General features: G+C 39.0%; 2 protein-coding genes across 9 annotated transcripts in view; one reads left to right on the top strand and one right to left on the bottom strand.

Moving 5' to 3' along the window:
• The window catches only part of kdm6a (lysine (K)-specific demethylase 6A), a 60,220-nt gene extending 50,327 nt beyond the window's left edge, over positions 1–9,893 (top strand). For all 8 annotated transcript variants that reach the window (XM_066686941.1, XM_066686937.1, XM_066686939.1 and 5 more), the window contains 11 exons: positions 1,112–1,217; positions 2,169–2,374; positions 4,214–4,275; positions 4,351–4,425; positions 5,630–5,778; positions 6,217–6,331; positions 6,429–6,616; positions 6,838–6,979; positions 7,929–8,055; positions 8,558–8,728; positions 8,858–9,893. In XM_066686941.1, coding sequence (XP_066543038.1) covers positions 1,112–1,217; positions 2,169–2,374; positions 4,214–4,275; positions 4,351–4,425; positions 5,630–5,778; positions 6,217–6,331; positions 6,429–6,616; positions 6,838–6,979; positions 7,929–8,055; positions 8,558–8,728; positions 8,858–8,887 — 1,371 coding nt within the window. In that variant the 3' untranslated portion in view covers positions 8,888–9,893. The remainder of the gene's footprint in view (positions 1–1,111; positions 1,218–2,168; positions 2,375–4,213; positions 4,276–4,350; positions 4,426–5,629; positions 5,779–6,216; positions 6,332–6,428; positions 6,617–6,837; positions 6,980–7,928; positions 8,056–8,557; positions 8,729–8,857) is intronic.
• Positions 9,893–18,737, bottom strand: dipk2b (divergent protein kinase domain 2B). Its single transcript, XM_066686945.1, has 5 exons — positions 18,478–18,737; positions 16,602–16,866; positions 14,877–15,050; positions 12,938–13,226; positions 9,893–10,683 (listed from the first exon to the last, which is right to left on the bottom strand). Exons 1-5 carry the CDS (start codon positions 18,699–18,701, stop codon positions 10,337–10,339), a joined length of 1,299 nt encoding a protein of 432 aa, XP_066543042.1. The 5' UTR covers positions 18,702–18,737; the 3' UTR covers positions 9,893–10,336.
• Between the last annotated feature and the right edge of the window lie 3,048 nt (positions 18,738–21,785).

The raw sequence follows: 21,785 nt of genomic DNA, 5'->3' as shown, positions 1-21,785 counted from the left end.
TACTGAAATAAATAGAAAGGAGAGGGAAGAGGTCTTTTCCTGCTCCAGAAGCTACAAAGTGCAGTTTCTGCAGTGCTCTGAGCCCAGAGTAGCAATGACATGCTTTATTTTCCTATTACATGTCAGTATAACATCAGTGATTTTGAAACTGTAATTTTAATGTGAAAATATTACATAGAGTTCCTTTAAATGGTCATTGAATCTGTTTTAACTGGTCTTATAACAACATAGTGTATGGAACTACTATCATAGAACAACAATATTAATTGATATATAAACCATGAGTAACGATTACTGTAGTTTATAAGACACCCCATTGATTTTCTGCTCCTATCGCACTTGAATAGATGCATTTAAAAAAATGCTCACTTTGTCAACCTTGCTGGACAATTCTGCTTTTAAACAATCTTTGCTCAATTGGTTGTGTGATGGAACGTGTTCTCCAAATGCACAAAAGGGTTTGGGCTTCTTTTTGGCACTGGCCCGAAAGACAAAGATGTTGGTGTATCTGGGGAATTTGGTTAAATCAGGTGGTTTGTTTGATTCAGAAAACACAGAAGTTCTCCATGACTTTTTTCATTATTCCCCAATTTCACTCAAAATTATTTTTAGAAGTATTTTTAGATAAAAAGTGAAGCACACATTTTTGTACAAGTTTAAATGTAGATCCAATTTCAAAGGTTAAAGATTTATTGTAATGTTTTAGTATATTGACTTAATGTAGCCTAAAAAATAGCTTGCTAAAATAAATTTTTATAACACTATAGTACAGTTATGCAACATACATGAATGTACTAAACATGCTGTCTTGACTCTACCACCCTAGTGATGAGAGGGTACTGCTTAATCCCAAGACCAATGCATCACAGCTTTCTCTCACAAGAATCCTTTTTTTCGTGCATTGCATAGTGCTTGTGTCCCTGTTTGTAATTTGTCATTTTTAAGCCCTTGTTGCCATGGAAAACCAGCTGAAGTATGAATCGCCACCTTTGACAGTGCTCATAATTGATGCTTGTCTTATTGCACTTTCATTTTCAGCTATTGTTCTTGCAAACTGCTTTTGTTTGTTTAGCAATGTTTTTTGTTTTTTTTTCTTTTAAATTGCCCACAGTTGGAGAGCAAGAGGGACGCCTTCTTTCCCCCTCTTCACCAGTTCTGCACGAACTCAACTAACCCTGTTACAGTCATCCGAGGCCTTGCTGGAGCGCTCAAGCTGGGTAAGTGTGTGTTTGTCCTTGGTTTTGAGTGCATGCCAAGTTTATACAAATGCACAATGGCGTTTTCATCTTCCTTAATTTAAAACATGTAGTCATTTATGGAAACCGTTCAGTGTTTTAAAAATTGAATAAAAAAAAAAAAAAAATCAAAATGTTGAGTGAAATTCCCATGCCTGGGAGAGTGAACTTGAGCTGTATCTCTGTATGGATGTCCAGAACATGCATGACAAAACAGCACCACCTGCAAGATGAAAATGTCATTGCAGGCAGCAACCGAGAAAAAAATTTAAAATAAAAGCAGCAGTTTTATTTGGACATTTATATTTTGCCTCTTCTATTGCGTTTTCTTATGTTTTACTCTGTCTATTCTTGGTTAAAAACAGTTTTTGCTGTTTTTACTTTTTTCTTTTAAGAGCATGCTATTTGAATTAGCTTATTTCTTGTTTCATACCTCCAGTTAGGGAGTTGCTACGCTCCTCATGATGCATGGTTATGTCTTGTGTGATATTTACACTGTGTGCAATTGGTCTGTGACTCTCCTCTGCCACTAAACTGGTAATGTAAACTGTAGAAAATGCTCTCAGTTTAAAATAGAAACACTCTGCCAAAATTAAATATCACTCTAACTAGTTTTGGGGATAGACTAGCATCTGGCCCTGGACTATACATTTTACACTTATATTTTATGCTTTTATGTCATTGTGTGCTTTTTCATTTATAACTTTGGCCGCATTACTAATGTAAAGGTGAAGGATTTGAACTAATGTATTTATTATTATTTTATTTTATCTTGTGGTGGGGGTGGGGCTGTTGGCATGTTCATTTATTCATCTTAAAATTGGTTGTCAGGCTGTTGTGCAGGATTGTTGTAATGGCAAAATATGTTCTCTGTATTAAAATGCTGTCTGCTTGTCATGTCTTCATTATGCACGCTCTTCTCTTTTGCTTTAGACCTGGGCCTTTTCTCCACAAAGACACTGGTGGAGGCTAATCCAGATCACCTGGTAGAGGTGAGGACTCAGTTTGCTCAGCCCACCGATGAGAACTGGGACCTGACGGGCAGCAAGAAGACGTGGCGCTGTGAAAGCAGCCGCTCACATACCACCATCTCTAAATATGCCCAGTACCAGGCTTCATCCTTTCAGGAGTCCCTGCGGGTCAGTCCTGTCTGAACTTTTCATAATAATAACTATGCTATATCAACATAAGTGCAACGTTTCTTTACAATTCTTATTTTCATTGTTGGATATATACACTGTATTGTCAGTAGTATTCATTCACCCATTCAAATCATTACATTCAGGTGTTCCAGTCACTTCCCTGGACCACAGGTGTATAAAATCAAGCATGCAGACTGCTTCTACAAACATTTAGAAAAATTCCCATAAACACACTCTTAAACCTTGTGGAAAGTCTTCCCAGATCACTTGAATCAGTTTTGAACCCTAACCCTAGCTGCAAATGTTGGCTTGACATCATATTAAACCCTATGGATTATGAATGTCCTTGTGTATTTATATGTGTTCAAAGGCAGATGAACGAATACATTTGGCAATATAGTGTATAATAAAGGAACTGGAGTGTAAAGAGAAGCATCTTCTATGTTGGGTGTGTTCCTCATTTATGCCATGGGTAGTATAAGTATCATAACCTATACTAGATGAAACACATTTTTTGCTGCTATTAGTTATTAGTGGGTTTTGTTGGTGGTGAATCATTGTGGTGGTGGTTTAGGTGTTGCTTGATAGTTGTTATAGCCAAGTGTGATTAGTGGTGCTGGTGGTGGTATTTTGTTATCATTAAGCTACATTCATGTATTCCAATCCTAGTCTTAGAGTACCCCTTCCTTGTGTTTTTTCACAGTTTCCAACACATCTAAGGGAGGTGATCAGTTCATTAACATTCCCTTTCTAAGTTCAAATGGATGTGTTAAAGAAAGGAAAAGTTCATTTGTACAGGCACAGGGATTTGGGAAACTGGCCCACATTGACAGTTACTAGTAGTGGCCTGACAGAAAAATAGATGTCCCTTTTATGTGCTTTCTAATGTTTTTGTAGTTTTGTTTGGGTGGCTTTTGTTTAGTGAAGAGCAAAGTCTGTCAAATAGCTATTAAAATCTCAGAATCTAAAAATACTCGTTATGAGATTCCAGGGTGGATTATACATTTGTATTATTCGTTCTTTGTTCAGGTTGTCAAAAAACTTTTACCATATGTATGGTCCCCCCCCTAAGATCTTACTTATTACATAATCTCACACATGGAGTGGTCACCAGCACTTGAACTGGAGATTTACTTTTAGGCAGAGAAGTGAAGATTAAGTGACAATACATTACAATCTTTAGATTCTTGTTTTTTCTTCTTGTCTCTTTCCTTCATTCCTTCTGTACCTTTCCTTATTAATTAATTTATTGTTTATTTGTTTGGAAGTTTTTTTGGACCATGTGCTTAGCTAATATATTTTTTTAATTGGCTAAAAATTAGTGATGTAAAATGTGTCAGCCATATTTCATGTGCTGAAATTAACCGTCATCTGTTGGGCAGCTTTTACCCCAATGTCTGACTCAAACATGACAAATCACAGTTCGGGAAACTAATATGATAGAAGCATGTCAAATCATTACATTTTTAATGCTGTTAAACCGATTTAATGCTTCAGATCATACCATCCAAACCACTACAGTAAGGTTAAGAAATGAACAGAACCACCAGTTATGTAGTGTGAGAATCAGTTTATAGTTAAATATTTCTCCAGCTCTCACAGTTGTCACAGTTTCACAAATGCATATTTGCCCCCAATATCCATTTTCACTTTTTAAATATGTATACACTGGTCCATACAGACAGGGTATGCATCATTACCTTAAATTGTATTTTGCCAAATTTATTTTTCTCATCCATTCCTGTAATTTCAACACGTTACTGCTGTTACTGTAAAAAAAAAAAAAGTGTCCAAAAAGAAATGTAATAATTCCATTTCTCTTTGGCTCCCTTTCAGGAGGAAAATGAAAAGAAAGGGCAGAAAGAGCACTCAGATACAGACTCAGCTCCCATGGATAAGTAAGCCCTCATAAACTAAGAAACAAGGTCTTACACTACTGTAGGGGGAAAAAAACACTAATCTCTGTTTTTCAGTATGGTACGGCGAAGAAGAGGTCCCTTTAAGCACATCAAGTTTGGGACCAACATAGACTTGTCAGATGAAATAAAGTAAGTGTATACATGTTCATGTGAATTCATTAGAGATTCGGACCACTAAATCTTATTGGTGCTTTATTTGAAAGCCTTGCCATGACTTTGTCCATGAAAATGTTCATTGTATTATGAACCATGCTACATGAACTTTCGTAGGGTGCTGGAAAACTGCCTGCATTGGGGAAAATTTTAAATCCACTGAGAACACATTTTAATTAATTGAAAGGTTTTATATAATACAAAATATGGGTGGTATGCAAAGGATTCTGTAAAGTTTAAATAAAATGCAAAAAAAAAAAAAAAAATGTTGCCTTAATATTCTTTTGAATGGGCTTGACTTAGTCATGTATTACGGGCAAACCATGCTACCATGGTAACTCACATAGCCTTGAGACAGAGAATCTGCATTTTTTCAGCCGGTTACTTAGAATTTCACTACAATTTCACAGTTCTTTGGGGGTTACTGAAGTTTTGATATCTGTAATTGAGTTACAATCCCATTTATAGATATAAAACAAAATGGCACCTGCAGGGAGAAGCGAGATATATCTACGAACCTGTTGTTGAGTGGCTTGAAAATGATTCACTCAGCATGACTGAGCTCTGGAGCCGGATCTAGCAGTAAAACTAGAGCAGGTTTTACTCCCTGTCAGACTTGTAACAATTTTACTCAGTTTGAGCCTTTAAAAGAGTGAAGATTTTACTCTGGGTAAGTCATGTGGTTCAGAATTACTGTCTGCTCAAGTGTGAGTATGCACTGAGGCTCATATTTGTCAGTGTGGGTCAAGTGTATGTATGCACTGCACAGTTCAGCTCTGCGCAGCACAGCAGTGCACCTACACGTGTTGAAATAAACCTGTTTCTGAGAGAACAAAGTCATATATATGTATTCTAAACTATGGCTTTTGCTACACCTATTATTTCATTAGCTCTATAGAGAACTGCTTAGGGATGAGCTGTTTAAGATGGAAGACTGACAGTAATAACATACTAGCCAGTTAGTTTAGTTAAATAAAATAAGCCGTGAATTTCTGCCAGTAAATTCTATCCGTATTTTCAGGGGAAAATGTTTAATTCACTCTGAATAGCAAGTCCTGAACCTGGTTTATGTTATTTCAAGTTTAAGGCTTGTATGGAGAATGAGTATTTGAATTTCAAACTCTCTGGCCTGCCTAAAAATAAATTAACACAGCCTCTACATCTCTTACAATTTGTGCAGGTGGAAGCTGCAGCTGGCAGAGTTGAGTAAGCTGCCTGCCTTTGCCCGGGTGGTGTCCGCAGGGAATCTGCTCAGTCACGTGGGTCACACCATCCTGGGCATGAACACCGTCCAACTCTACATGAAGGTCCCAGGCAGTAGGACTCCAGGTTTGTAGTGTGTTCAAACTGGCTCTGCTTTTCCCATTTGTCCTATACAGAGATTTTTAAAGTTACCATCTGCTTTCTAATAAAGTTGGGGGGGGGACTGGACTGCGACACTACATGCTGCGAGATTTTATATCTCAAACATTTGTGCTCCTAGATACTCTCGTCAGTCCCAAATTAGGGACACCAATGCTCCTTGGCAGAATGTTTAGTGCTAATAATTAGCAGTTGTCCTTCACATTGTGTGACAATTTCATGACGAATTGACCAATAGCAATGCTACAGAATTTCTTGGAATGAAGTCTTTTTACATTGACTTCCATTTAAATTTAAGAATTTCTACTTTGAGATATGTTTTTTTTTTTTTTTTCTTTTCTTTGGACAGAGACCGTATATTAGATGTAGTGTCTCTAACAATACCCCACTGCTGTTTTTGTACAGGCCACCAGGAAAACAACAATTTCTGTTCTGTGAACATTAACATTGGCCCTGGAGACTGTGAGTGGTTTGCTGTACCTGAGCTATACTGGGGTGTCATGAATGACTTCTGTGAGAAGTGAGTGAATGTCTTTTTCACTTATTATATAACCTTAAATGCACTATTTTTATAAATGTATATTGATGTCATTGCCAAATTTTTGTCCATTTTGTAGGAATAATATAAATTTCCTAATGGGCTCATGGTGGCCTAACCTGGAAGACTTGTATGAAGCTAATGTTCCAGTGTGCCGGTTCATCCAGCGCCCTGGGGACCTGGTGTGGCTCAATACAGGAACAGTGCACTGGGTGCAGGCCATTGGCTGGTGCAATAATGTAGCCTGGAATGTAGGCCCTCTCACTGGTAACTATGAAATCCTGCGTTTGACATTCATGAACTTTGTGTCTAATGGAAAGCATAGGAGGATCCTAAGACAGCTTTTACAGCTCTTAGTAAATGTCTTATCATTAACATTAAAAGTAGCCATAAAATCACAGCCATAAAATCATATAGGGCTGCATCAGTCATGTTGAGTCATTTATGCTTTTGGTCTTTAAAACGTCACATCCTCCTTCTCACCTCAGCCCATCAGTATAAGTTGGCTGTGGAGCGCTATGAGTGGAACAAACTCCAAAGTGTCAAATCCATCGTTCCCATGATTCACCTCTCCTGGAACCTGGCCCGAAACATCAAAGTGTCAGACCACAAGCTCTTTGAGATGATCAAGTGAGTCAGCCTGGCAGAGGGCCATCACATCTTCAACATCACACCCATGATTAGCATCTTAATCTTTTAATTTCTCCTTTTAACATAGTGTATAGGAGTATTTAAATAAATTCTAAAGGACGCCCATAAGCTAATTACAGGTTCTTTTGCTTTTCTTAGTAAAGAAATGCCTACAAAACATGGCATTTTCTTCTGCACATTGTTGGTTCAGTTATTTATACACTTTGTGGAGAATCTGAAAAAAAAAAGTTGCAGGTGTCTGCTGTGTTTTTTTTATTTTTTTGTATTTATTTATTTTTAAAATCTATTTTAAATAATCAATGGAGAATCTGAGCAACCAAATAATTGGAAAACATATGCATCATTACCTTCTTTTAGTAAAAGGAAAGGTAATTCAAGATGTTATATAGTTTTCATTTTAGTTCTCATTATGCATTTTAAAATGTGAAAATAAAACCTATAGTTTTCTCTATACCTAAAAACAGAAAAATGAAACAAGGATATTTTTTATAAGAGGTTTTTTTTTTTTTTTTTTTCATTCTCCAAAAGCAATTTAACGAACGAACCAGTCATACACTCATCCTTTTGCCAGTTGTAGTGCCTAATTTTTGTTAATTTGTTATATATGTATGTCAATATATGGCACATGTAAAGTACAGTAAATAACACTTAGTTTTGCATTAAAGCATGCAGTAATATTTTCTGTAGAGGATGTGCTCTTATTTATAAAATTATTTGAACATCGGCACTAAATCTATTTCTATTTCAATAAGCTTTATTGGCATGATCATATTCATACATAGTATTGCCAAAATAAAAAAAAAAAAAAAATCTTTGTATATGTCTGTATACTTCAGAAAAAAAATTGTAGGTTGAATGGCACTAACCCCAACAGTGCTGCAGTTGTATAGAATGCACTGATCATGAAGATGCTTCCCTGTGCTTGCAGGTACACTTTGTTTAGGACATTGAAGCACTGTCAGATGCTGAGGGAAGCTCTGATAGCTGCAGGGAAGGAGCTGGTGTGGCACGGAAGGACCAAGGATGAGCCAGCACATTACTGTAGCATTTGTGAGGTATGGTATAACACACTAGTGTAGAGAAACAAAAATAAAGCTATAAAATGAATGTTCCATTCCAAAAAATCTGATTGGCTGAACCACATTCAAAGCCGGTTTCAATAATTCAAGTACTTATTTACAAGGCTCTAGAACAGCCCACATGCCTAATCGTCAGCTCTGTCATTTGGGAGGTCACAATGAGTTAGCTTTCAGCAAATAACTTATAATTGTGTTTTAAATTGTTTAGAAGTGTGTTCCCTGCAGAAGATGGTCTTACTTATACCATTTATACACAGTGTAAACTGCATGTCGTATATGTTTGAGCTCACTGATGGTATATTTTAAGTAGGTCTTGTGTTTTAAATTGTTTAGAAGTGTGTTCCCTGCAGAAGATGGTCTTACTTATACCACTTATACACAGTGTAAACTGCATGTCGTATATGTTTGAGCTAACTGATGGTATATTTTAAGTAGGTCTTGTGATTAAACTGTTTGCTTGCTTGTGTTCTATCTGCAGGTGGAGGTTTTTAACCTGCTGTTTGTGACCAGTGAGAGCAACTCAAGGAAGACGTATGTGGTGCACTGTCAGGACTGCGCGCGGCGAGGCAGCCCAAGCCTCGACAACTTTGTGGTTTTAGAACAGTATAAGATTGAGGACCTCCTGCACGTCTACGACCAGTTCACATTAGTGAGTCAGCCTTCAAGATTTTTCTTTACTGTTGGATGTTATGCCAGACTTATGGTGGCTCATTTCTGCTCTTCAGTAATGTACTGTTTTTGTTTGTGTGTTTGTTTGTTAATGTTCTTATCTCTACAGGCCTCACCTTTGCCATCCTCCACTTCTTGACATTAACATTAACAGTTCTGAGGACTGCCCTCCAGAACGCAACATAACCCTTTCTGATATTCAGGAAATAAGTGACCCAGTTCCACACCACTGGTTTCTGTAGCAAATCCCACAAGGCTGCTGGCTCCAAGCTGTTTGTCTATGCAACCCTGCCAAGTACGGAGTGTGGACCCCCCGCTGGACTGGAGGGGGCGCCACTCCATTTCTGTTCTGACTGTTTCAACAAGCTCAGCAACAGTCCTCCCAGGAAAAATACAAAAAACACACAAACTATAAACAGTGGACGAATTAATAAAGGGATTTTGGGTGTGTGTTTGTGTGTGAGAGTGTATATATCACAACTGGCAAATTCACTCAAACTACTGATGTTTCCTATTCCTATTTTTTTTTTTTTTTTCCCTCTCATTTGCTCTTTCATATTTTTCAATTTCCTCATGTATGAGCTCATACAAGACCTTATTCCTTTCAGTCCCCATTCCCCATAAATGAGTACTGGGTGATCTTTCTTAGGTCCTTTAAACAACACAACTTAATCATAGAGACCTAAAATGTGAAGATAATTTTCATTTGTAACAGTTTATACGTTTGTCTTTTTAAGAAAGATAAAAGAGAAATGGCCAAGTCACAAAGTAAAATGGGTTGCACAAAGCTGAGGAGTAAACTTTAATTTGTAATTATTTTTTTTATTATTATTATTTTTTAATATTTCTAATCTTGTTGTAAATTTACACTATTTATAAATACGTATTTATTGCTTGAAAATATTTGTTGATGGAATGCTGATATTTTTTTTCAAGAATACCTGCCATTAAATTTTATGGAGCAACGTTGTTTTGAACATGTCTCTTTTTACGTTTTCTATCTATGAATAAAACTGCTTAGTAAGCGTTGTACAGAATATATGAAGATTCTTTTATTTTTTTGGTGTTTTTGTGGTATGTGGGTTAATTTTTGATACAAACAGTGACACTTGGTTTTGATAAGAGTTAAATTGTGTTTATCCAACTGTGAGTTTTACCCATCCACCTGGTTTTAATGGGTGCTTGCTGATTTTTGTACATTACTGTCTGAAATGTCCATCTTTAAATGTGATTCACATAATCATCCTATAGATTTTTGTAGTAGCCATGTATATTTAATATATTTTCCCCTAATGGTGGGATTTATTTCTCCTAGATGGTGTGTGCTGTTAAATTAAAAAAAAAAAAAAAAAAAAAAAAAAAGCACAATTGACCAATGGGATCCTCTCTTCTTTGCATAGATATGTGATTGAGGTAAACTCCAAATTTAAAGCTAGATTTTCAGTTTAGAAAAAATTGTTGTGGTTTCAGTCTTTGCCCTGAAGACAGCAGCACATGCTCTGCAGCTTTTGATTGTCATTGCTGTTTGTCTTTTGCTTCTGTTCAGTTGGGGATAGTCTTTATAAACACTGTGCTTCTTGTCACTCCTCTAGAATTCTTTGCTGTACTTGCACTCTGGATACCTGTATCCATAGTCTTTACTGCATGGCCTTATGGCTTGTAACATTTCTTTCAGTAACAGGACAGCTTTAAATATCCTTCGGTCAGACTGGGAGGAGTCTGCACATAGAGCCAGCTCTGTGATGGCTGCTCTGGGCAGTCCAGCTGTGTGCACATCTTCAAGAGTAAGCAGCTTGGGGAGGACGTGCTTACAGAGCAGGGAGAAGCTCTGAGACGGACGAACACTCTCACAGGAAGGAGGCTGCTGACAGGAGCCACTCAGACAGGAGAACACGTCCGTGTGGTTCGCCTGAGGGGTATCTTCACTGCTGAATCCTGTGGAAGAGATCCTGCTGTTACTCTGATTCGTAATTAGACTTGGGAGGGCAGGAGGGGTAAAAGAGAATGCGGGATTATTTTTCTGGGTCTTGGGGAGAAATGAGCCAACAGTCAAGGGGAAGTAAATTTGCAGTTAAATTGATTCAACCCCCACTGCAAATTAGATTTATTTAAAAAATGTACAAATTTTAAGCGGTTGGAAATAAACCAGTCCAACGAGCAATGTAAATGGCTAAACATGACTAATATAATAAGTGGTTTCTCCAATTTCAACACAAAATGCCGCTTGTAATGACTGCTGCAATCTCAGAATTACTCAACCCTCTGAATAGAATCCCTCAAGTTCAGTTGTTGTCTCCAGCACACATCATGCAACTACCCAAGAGCTTCATTAGGTGTATAAGATGTGCTTGAGATAAAATACAGGGCGAGGACTTTTCTGACTGCATATTAGAAATATGGGTGCCACTAGAAAAAGACTACACTTAAAAAGGTTTATAAAATGTTAATCTGTTTAATAGTAGTTATGTTGTTAATGCATTAATAGTCATTAATAATCAGTTAAAATATGGATAAAAAAGAACAGTGACATGTTTGCTAAATAGTAAACCCATATACATCTGCTCCGTTAAACCTCAGATCTCGCTGAACACTGACCTTATTTTGTCTTCCCCATCAGTCGACATTAACCCTAGTGATACAGTAGGAAGCTTTGTTTGCAAGTTTTATCGTAAAGTAGAGCTGAGAATAATACACCCAAAAACTATCTGCTCTGTGTGGGTCCTGACCCCATGAAGAACAGGGTGAAAAGGGGGCTAAGAAAGTATGCAAAGCAATACAGGGTCTACAGTGAAGGTGTATATATGGACAGTGGAGCTGAAAAACTGGACAATGAGTGTAGAAACAAGAAGCTGATTGGTTAGAAGAGAGATAAAAGTAATCAACCACATATTTCCCCTCGTAAAATTTTGTCATTGCTTGATTCAGTGATTAAGAAGAATATAAACAATTATACTTTATTTTATTACAAATAAAATGTGTATTTCAGTGAAACTGGAACAAGTTTCTAAGTCTGTACAATTTTGTATCATTTGTAACACATGGGAGCAGAGTAGGAGCAGTTGGATCCTCATTATTTTTGTCAAACTCTTGGGCATCGTGTGTGTGGGAGAACTTTGTCTTGATCTAAAGTTCCACACAGACGATGCTGTTCTGTCATTAACATTACAGGCATGGCTACAGTGGATACTCTGTGCCAGTGCTAGTCTTTATGGAAAAGAACAGAAACATGCTTTTATTCATTCGTTTATTTGTGAATTATGACTGAATAAAACCTACTGGCTTGTGACTAAGCTCTAATTCAAAGCACACAAGAAATGCCTTGGCAGTTTTTCTTAGTCCCCGGTGGTTTTAATAACAGAGGAACACACACAGGATAGCGGCTCCAAATGGCTCCGTAGCTTCCCAAACATCGCACCATGGTCAGATTGAAATCCCACCTTCTAACACAGATCTCATTAAGCCTGTTCTCCCCTCACGAGTTTCAGATTAGTCAAAGAACAAGTCCTTTGTTTTATACCTTCGAAATACCACTTGAGAGGCATCTATTTGATAGTAGTTACGTACTGTATGTGTCAACTCAGTAGCATTTAATGCGTCCCCATATGCAAATGTGAAGCTGGAAATAGGACAGCTTGTGCCACATTACACTACAGGATATAATCTTTGTAAAAATATAAACAATTGTGTGCAAAAGTTTGGGCATCCATGACCAAAGCATCATTTGTGAAATAAGTCCACATCCTTGAGAGAGGACACCCCTCTGTACATGTTAATGCACTGTTGCAGTTTATTACAGGAATGTAACTCACTAACCATAAAATATGTGGTCTGTGCAAAAATAAGGGCACTATTTTCTAAAGTGCCCGGGTGCTCAGCGGTTTGTAAAGACACTCGGCCTTGGGCTGCAATCTATGGAACAATGGCTTGACCATCTGATACAGTGGTGTTGGTGAAACAGGACTAATTGTTCAACATCAGTAGTTGACGTTAGTATTGTTATTATGGCTGCATTCCATCAAATAGATTCCATACATGTTTCAGCATCTAGTGTAAAGCCTTCTCATAACAGTAGAAGCACATTTACAGCAACAAAAGGAAGAAAACGTACCCTATGACTCCCCTAATTTCAGAAGGAATGCTGGATCCACTTTTTTCAACATAGTCACTTTATGTGTCTAAACAGCCTCACCCTGCTGCAGATCGATGATTCCAATGTTAGTGGCATCTGTGATGTGAAGCCTGCTGTCTTCCATGCTGCCAAACATGTGCTCTGAGACTCTGGTGTAGTAGAGTTGGAAGTGGAGGCTGTTGGAGGCCAGGCTGTGGGTGATGTGGAGGAGCTGGTGGGCTGCGTCTGCTCGCTGGGTCAGCGGAGATGAGTACAGCTTCTTCAAAGGCCTGGAGCCTGCCCACACCAACAGCCGGCCACACGAGCCGTGATAGCGGGGGAACGGCCAGCCCTCCGAGCCTGGAAACATCTACAGGAGCAGAGGTGAATCAAGGAAAAAAACTGGATGGAAGGGAGGCCTGAAGGAAGCTGCTTTTATGTGCTTTCTCTGTGTGATGCCTCACAAAGAAGATTTGTTGAGTCAGAGTTTATAATGGATATATATATAAATTTTCCTCCACTCAAAAAATACTAAAAACCCTTTTCATGCTAGTCATAAAAGACAATTTCAAGCCTTCATTGGACTATGACTTTTCATTTTTTGTTGCTGTCCAATGATAAATATTTCCTCTTGCCTGCTTCTTTTCAGCCAAAAGCATCTTCATTCCTGAGCAAATAAACCAACATTTCAAATCGAAGTGTTTTTAACTGTGTTAAAATACTATTTACTGTGGTATTTTTATGCTTCAAATCAAAAAGCTGCTCTTTCCTGTCTCCAGTCTGCAAAGTGGTCTTTGTGGAGAAGTGTGAAACATTTTCACAGCAGGGGAGTTCTTATCTCTCTCTCCACACAAAGGCACTTCAGAGGTCCAGTAGCATCCTAGTTCATGTGCTAACAGATTTATTGGCAAAAATATTTTTATTTCATTATTTGAATGAAAAGAGTCAATTAAACCACTTGAAGGTGTATGGCATATATCATGTCATTTATATGTTATGATAGCGATAATGAATCCAATTCTTTCTAACGAGCACTTTTTAATTGAAGCTCTTCACCAGAAATGTGTTATGTTCAAACTACTACCCTAGCAGGTTCTATCTCAAAATAGGCTTGTTTTTGTTATGGGTAGTCATTTGTTTAAAAGTTGTGTTTTCTGAAAGGTCAGATCTACCATTTTTTCCTGACTTCAACCCCATTCTAAGCATTCATATTGACATTCCACCTACTGCTCCCACCACACTCTTTCCCTTTGTGAATATGTACCTTTCCTAATGGAACTTCAATATAATGTGCATTTAAAAGGCATTTGCTGCAATTCGTGTACCCTTGAGAATTTATTTGCACTGTTCTTTTACCATGATGATTTGCACAGAATAGTCCCAGTACACCACTTCTTTTTTCTGACTGTGTAATTATGGATTATGTGATGGTTTAATAACAGGTTGGGGCTGAAAATAGAGTAAGTGGTTCTTCTGTTGTGGCCATTAATTGTGCGAATGTGACTGTTTCCGGATAGTTTTACGTATTTTCTAGATAATGAAATCTTTACTTTGATATGCTCAGGCCTAGACTTTAGGCAGACATTGCATTTGTTTCATCAAGATAGAAATGGTGAGAGCCATTATTCAATGACAGCAAACAAACAAACAGTTGCTGTGTTTAAAGAGAAGAATGTGTTACTTTATGAATCATGATAAATGGTTCTTTTTATTTATGCTCATGAGTTGTATAGATATATAAAAAACTTATTTATTTAAATGGTTAAATAATTGTATATTTTTGTTGTAATATTATTATAGTAATGTGGAAACATTCTAAACTCAGTATGCAGAAAATATGAGATAAATGTGTGTCTGTAAGTGTGTTGTAACTGGTTGAATAATGAAAGCATAACACCATTTGCATTCTTATATTAATTGGAGCTCTTATATTACTCAGTGGCTACAATGCCTCATATTTATTGCAGTAGGCAAGCAAAGAAAAAGCATTTAGTCCTTGTCAATCTGCTCTGCTGTATACCTGGAGTATAAGAGGGTGTTGATTGACAGCCAGTGTGTAGAGGAGGCGGAGCTTGTCCTTAGTGGTGAAGTGCTTCATCTGCACGCTGCCCACATCAGCCACCTCAAAATAGCGCCTCACGATTCGGTCCAGCAACCTCTGAGACGGGCAGCGCAGCATTGGACTGGTCAGACCCTGCAGAAGAAAGGTCAGAATATAAAACAGTTGTCAGGATTTTTGACAGAGACCTTCACAGGCGTAACGTCCATGAGAAGTTTGAAGGGTTACAACCTCTCTAACCGAGGCCCCTCGTCTCAACCTTGTTTCAAGTTAGGGAGAATAGTTTCTCATATTAATTAGAAGATGAAGCAAAACTATCCTTAAGGATGTGAGAATCAAAGAAAGACTCAATGAGAGTGCGGGAGCAGAGGTCAGGTAAACTGGAGATCATTCTTGTTGTTAATAAACAACAATCTAGTAACCATAGACATTCATTCATTCATTCATTATCTGTAATTATAAAACCGCTTATCCATTTCAGGTTCGTGGTGGGTCCAGAGCCTACCTGGAATCATTGGGTGCAAGGCAGGAACACACCCTGGAGGGGGCACCAGTCCTTTACAGGGCAACACACACATTCACACCTATGGACACTTCTGAGTCACCAATCCACCTACCAACTTTTGTTTTTGGACTGTTGGTAGGTGGACATACGTTTTTGGACCTACGTTGGTAGGTGGACTGGTGACTCAAAAGTGTCCATAGGTGTGAGTTTTTGGACCGTGGGAGGAAACTGGAGCACCCAGAGGAAACCCATGCAGATACAGGGAGAACACACCACACTCCTCACAGACAGTCACCTGGAGAAAACCTACGCAGACACAGGGAGAACACACCTAACTCCTCACAGACAGTCACCCAGAGGAAACCCACGCAGACACAGGGAGAACACACCACACTCCTCACAGACAATCACCCGGAGGAAACCCATGCGGACACGGGGAGAACACATCAACTCCTCACAGACAGTCACCCGGAGGAAACCCATGCAGACACGGGGAGAACACACCACACTTCTCACAGACAGTCACCCGGAGGAAACCCACACAGACACGGGGAGAACACACCACACTTCTCACAGACAGTCCCTAGAGCTGTGTGACTGCGACCTGCTGCAACACCGTGCCACCCTAACCATAGCCATGTGATGCCAAGATATAAATATCGGGGTCGCCAGTCTTTGGACTCTCCTCAAATTCGCAAGCTTCGGAGCTCTTGCAGGACCCAAACTTAGAAGCTACACCTTAAATGCTGCAGCTGTTATAAAATTAGTGCTGGCTCCTTATTCACCAGCAGCTTATTTGATTATTCTCATACACCTTAAACTACAACTTTTTTTTTCTTTTATAATTACTTTACCTTAAAGTGTATGTGTATGGTTAAATGGGTATTGCAAAATACTTGATCATGAAACAAAACTCTGTCTAAAAACTTCTATTTTCTAATGAGAGTTAATACACTATGTCACACAAGGGCTAAGTAATACATTCTCCCATACTAGATGTTCTTTTCATTGGCTGATATTGACTGATACTCCAAACCTCTAACACATCTTCAATTCAACCTCTGACATAAAGCATTGGGTATATTGTAGACAAGACACCATTTAAAAATTTTAAAAGAACATGTTTCAGCTAAACCCTGTAAGCCAAAGTCAAAAGCACAATGTCAGGGTCAGAGACAAACCTGCACCATGCTGGGCAGCAGCAGACTGGACTTTGTCCAGTTCTGGAAACGCTGTGTGGCTCTCAGCACAGCCTCAATGCTGCAGGATTTCCTCTTGCCTGCTGACCTGCAAATGCTGTTGTCTGCCAGCTTATGCAGGTGCGGGGAAACAAGGAGGGAGAGCACAACCGGCCTCCAGCTTTCAGAGTCATCTGTGTAGTTCCCCTCATAGGACGTCCTGTTCACTGAGGACATGTCCAACTGAGAGGACATCCACCTTTCAAATCTTTTGTAAAAAAGAAAAAAAAGTGCAGCTCCTGTTAGATTATGACATTATATATTGTATATGCCGTTTTATGCAAACATTAGGGTCTGTTATGGTGATTGTTTATCAACAGACAGTGAACACTTCTGTGCAAGTCAATGCAACACTGCTGTTTACTTGGGGAACGGAACATCAAGGAAATTAAATCTGCTTTTTTAGTGGCGGGGTCATATGTCAAAGAGTTTCAGATTAAACACTCAATGATAGTTTTGTAACCAACTCATCCTGAATTATTGTTTGCAAGGCCATCATGGAGAATCACACACTCACACAGTCTCTCACACACCCATTCTGAACAGTTTTGGCCTAGGGAGTAAGAATTAATCTTAGCTATATTTACATACTTCCTAAATGTATATTTGTATAATCGTATATTTTATATAACATGGGCCCTTTGATCAGATAGCTTGCCACTCTCGTGTGTTCTTTCTCCAGATACTAAGGCAAGCACCTTTATCTACAGGAAGAATATGTAGCACAAATCAGCAGTCTGGTTGTGTGGGAAATGTGGTTAATGTGGAAATGTGACAAGAACAGCATGCCTCTCTTTCCAGAGTTGAACAAGTGCTACTAGCTCTATCCTTTACACTGTCAGAACAAAATGTTCACCAAAGTTAGAAATCACATAAATTAACCTTTTAAATGGTACAGCAGTGGTGTTAAAATCCAGCTGTATTCCCTAAAGGTATATTACATTCTCTTCTCCTGAAGAAGAGGTGAATATTTGTAAGCTTTAATTATAAAACTGTGTAAAAGGGTTAAAAGTGATGATAAGTATTTGATAAGTACACAGTCTGGACAAAATATACTTGCACACTCTAATATTCTATTTATATTTATTGTCAATTGAATCAGCTCTAATTACAGTATGTGTTCACTTTCCACCATATTTTGTTAGCCTCTTTCACACTGTCCTTGTCCCCTGACCAATAGTATTATTCCTAGCACTGCAGTGACACTGGTGTTGTCATGGCATGCTTGTGTGTGTGTGTGAGTATGTGTGTGTTGCATTTCTATAGTGGATCAGAAAGAGCAGCGATCTTAGAGTTTCTAAAACCCTCATGTCACTGCTGGACTGAGAATAGTCCACCAACCAAAAATATTCAGCCAACAGCTGATCACTCTGTATGAGTGCAACACACACTTAACACTGCAGTGCTAAGAATGGCCCACTACCCAAATCATATCTGTGGTGGTCCTGACTATTGAGGTACAGTGTGAAATGGGGATAAAGTATGCAGGGACCTAGTAGAACTACAAAGTCCACTTATATTCAGTGGAACTGATAAAACGGACAGTGAATTTATAATATTAGAATGTGCAAGATTTCCAGTGTGGCCTGTGTAGACTTTATGGTAACTGTTGTACTTTTCTCCGTATGTGTAACACAGCCAATAAATGGAAAAATACACCAACAGGGAAAGAATAAGGAAAGAAATCCATATTTTAACTAAAAGGGAAAGAAATCCATATTTTACTATAATTTATGGAGTGAAAATGTTCCCATACTGTCACTTAGAAAATCAAGCAAACATGTCTTTGCAGACAATAAAAGCCAGGTCAATGTCTTACCTTATCTGCTCTTTAAAAAACTTCTTGCATATGGAGGTGCCCACACAGGCGTTGCACTTATCCAAGCCTAGGAAATGTCTTCCAGAGTTGGAGGATATGTTTTGTGGTGCAGGTGAAGGGTTGGAGGCCACCAGAGGCATCAGAAAGAAGAGAAAGTAAACCTGTAGCCAAGGCCCTGAGCAGCCTTTAGCAGCAGGCCTGAGCTCCAGCCCCCTCACAGCCATTGCAGCATGGCTAGAAGACCCCCAGAAGCTTGGAGAAATCGAAGTACACAGGTCAGCCTTGTAAGGCTGTGGGCGCTTCACTGAGCAAATAATATCATCACAACCCTTACTGCTGAATACCACACCTCCACAGGAAACACATGGAGGTTACAGATAACCACCGTCGTCATGGAGACTCTTCCTCTCCCTGCTTGAATTGATGGTGGCCTTCTGAAATCCTGCATGACCTACCCCAAACATGGCTCCATTTTAATGCTCTGAACACAAAGAAAGGGTCCTCGTCATTTGCGGAGGAGTATCCAATGAGCTATTTAATAGATTGTTTTTAACACAGCTGGAAAATAAATGAAGGTATAAATGTGATAATTCAGAAGGGCCTAATAAAGCAGTGGAAATTTTTATTCATTATATAATTATACCAAACTCTGCAATATCAGCTGCAATCGTTTATTTATTAAAATGAAAATGGACATTAAAATATTTTCTTAGGCAGGTTTTATAAGAAGATCAGACATAAAACAATCCACCTGCATAACAGTTTCCAATCATAGTTTTCAAAACATGGAGAGATAGGTTCGTAGACAGAGTATTTAATGTCACTGTACACAGGTACAATGAAACTTTGCATGATATCTGTTCAGAGGTAGTAGCATCAATTAAGACAATAAAAATAGAAATATAAAAAAATAATAGCAGCAGTAAAATAGCAGTACAAAAGTGACATTGTGTAAGTTAGGCCAGATAAGAATCCACTCTAGCCAGCGCCACACACACCACATCTGTGTCACTGCAGCATTGAGAATGATCCACCACCCAAATCATACCTGCTCTGTGGGGGTTGAAGAGCAGGGAAACGTGGGCTACAGTCTGTAATTGTAAAACTACAACAGAGCTCTTGTATGGTCAGTGGAATTGATAAAATGGACAGGGAGTGTACGTACAAGGTAGGTGTTCCTAATCCACTGATCCTTGTGTGTATAAAATAAAGAACAATTGCTGACTCACCTTCTTATTCTGTGTGTGAGTTACTTTTCCTCCCCCCAGAAGCTCTCAGCTAGAAGCTCTGATGCTATATTCCTGCAGTGTCTATGACTGCACTCTTAAGGACCTTTCTAGATGTGACACGTCTAGTGTGTGTGTGTGTGGGCTGCTCTCTCAGCTTAGTGGTTATAACCCCGTGTGCTCCTGTCACCAATGGGATTACCATGGTTTTAACGTTCCATTCTCTCTAGTTGCTCTTCTATCTCTATTCTTTCTCCAGCTTCTTATGCTCCTTTTTTGTAAGGTTCCCTCATTTGAATTTGCCACTTCTACACTCCTTTCCACTTCACTCCCCTTTCTTTCCTGTTATTTCACTGTCTGGCTCTGGAAGAGTCACAGGATTGCAGTTTTATCTTTTTCACCATTAACTGTGATCTCTCCCATTTGGACTTAGGAGTATCCCGTTCATATTGCTGCAGATGTTCATGTAGACGTCCCTGCCACTTGATGCCTCTAGTGTATGATAATCTGTCTTGCACCTTTGTAGTTTGCAGCTATGAGCTGTGTGTTTTCTGTGTGATGTCTTTGCAGAGTCTGCATTAAAGGTCCTTTACTGTTATAAACCGTTTATCCATAATCTTATGAGCCAAGTTCCATTGGGCAAGCTTTCATGCCCAATGCTTTAATATTAAAGATGAAGTGAATTAAATATATTAATTTATTGTCTGTAACTGTTTATCCAATTTAGGGTCGTGGTTGGTCTGGAGCCTACCCGGAATCACTGGGCGCAAAGTGGGAACACACCCTGGAGGAGACACCAGTCAGGACATCATACACTCACACATTCACTTACACATAGGGACAATTTTGAGTCGCCAATCCACGTACCAATGTATGTTTTTTGGACTGTGGGAGAAAACCAGAGCACCCAGAGGAAACCCACATGGGCACAGGGAGAACACACCACAGTCCTCACAGACAGTCACCCTTAGTAAGGCTCAAACCCACAACCCCAGGACCCTGCAGCAGTGTGACAGCCACACTACCTGTTGTGCCACCGTGCCGCCCTAAATATATATTAATTTAGGTCAATTCAATCTAATAGTTTTTATTTATTTATGCTGTCAGCAAATGGACCAGTAGAAATAATTCAGATGACTTTAAAGTATACTCTCAAATAACTAAAAGGAATACATACACACACACACACACACACAAAGTTTCAGCATGCGTCGCTCAAATGTGATGGAGAGGGATGATGCAAGAAAAAACTGACAAAGTGGCAAACATATATAGAAACAGAAATGGGGATATGGCAATAATCTTATATCAGGATACACAGAGGCCGACTGAGCATCTTGAGCACCAAAGAAAAATGTCAGTGTTTTGACTTCAGTGAAGATGACACCGAACATAAAGAGGTCAAATTTAAACAATAACAAAAATAAATAAATAAATAAAATAAAAATTTAATGCCAGTCTAAACAGTCTATTTCAAGCATAAGCACATCACCAACTATGAACAGTGCCTTGAAAAGAGAGGCAGACAAGCTCCCAGCAAAATATCCCAACTTTAATCCATCCATTATCTGTAACCGCTTATCCAATTTAGGGTCGCGGGGGGTCCAGAGCCTACCTGGAATCATTGGGCGCAAGGTGGGAATACACCCTGGAGGGGACGCCAGTCCTTCACAGGGCAACACAGACACATTCACACCTACGGACACTTTCGAGTCGCCAATCCACCTGCAACGTGTGTTTTTGGACTGTGGGAGGAAACCGAAGCACCCGGAGGAAACTCACACGGACACGGCGAGAACACACCAACTCCTCACAGACACAGTCACCCGGAGCAGGAATCAAACCCACAACCTCCAGGCCCCTGGAGCTGTGTGACTGCGACACTACCTGCTGCGCCACCGTGCCGCACCCAACTTTAATACTCGAGCATATTCGTTGGTTCATTAATCCTTTCGTAAAATGTTCAGTTAATCGTTATATTGAGTTACGGTCATATTGCCAAGTACCAAGTGGGTTTTCATTCACATTTTTCACATATTGTACTCACTGCATTAAACCCACATTAACAGGGTTATCAACACT

Source organism: Hoplias malabaricus, chromosome 12 (genome assembly GCF_029633855.1).
Source record: "Hoplias malabaricus isolate fHopMal1 chromosome 12, fHopMal1.hap1, whole genome shotgun sequence".
In the NCBI taxonomy this organism is placed as follows: domain Eukaryota; kingdom Metazoa; phylum Chordata; class Actinopteri; order Characiformes; family Erythrinidae; genus Hoplias; species Hoplias malabaricus.
This window is presented reverse-complemented; position numbering and strand designations above follow the sequence as displayed.

Excerpts from the sequence above, each read along its gene's own strand:
- dipk2b (XM_066686945.1), bottom strand. The coding sequence starts at position 18,701 with ATGGCTGTGAGGGGGCTGGAGCTCAGGCCTGCTGCTAAAGGCTGCTCA. Across the intron at positions 13,227-14,876 it reads AACACCCTCTTATACTCCAG|ATGTTTCCAGGCTCGGAGGG; the intron begins GTATACAGCAGA and ends CTGCTCCTGTAG. Across the intron at positions 10,684-12,937 it reads AATCATCGATCTGCAGCAGG|GATTCAGCAGTGAAGATACC; the intron begins GTGAGGCTGTTT and ends TCTCTTCCACAG.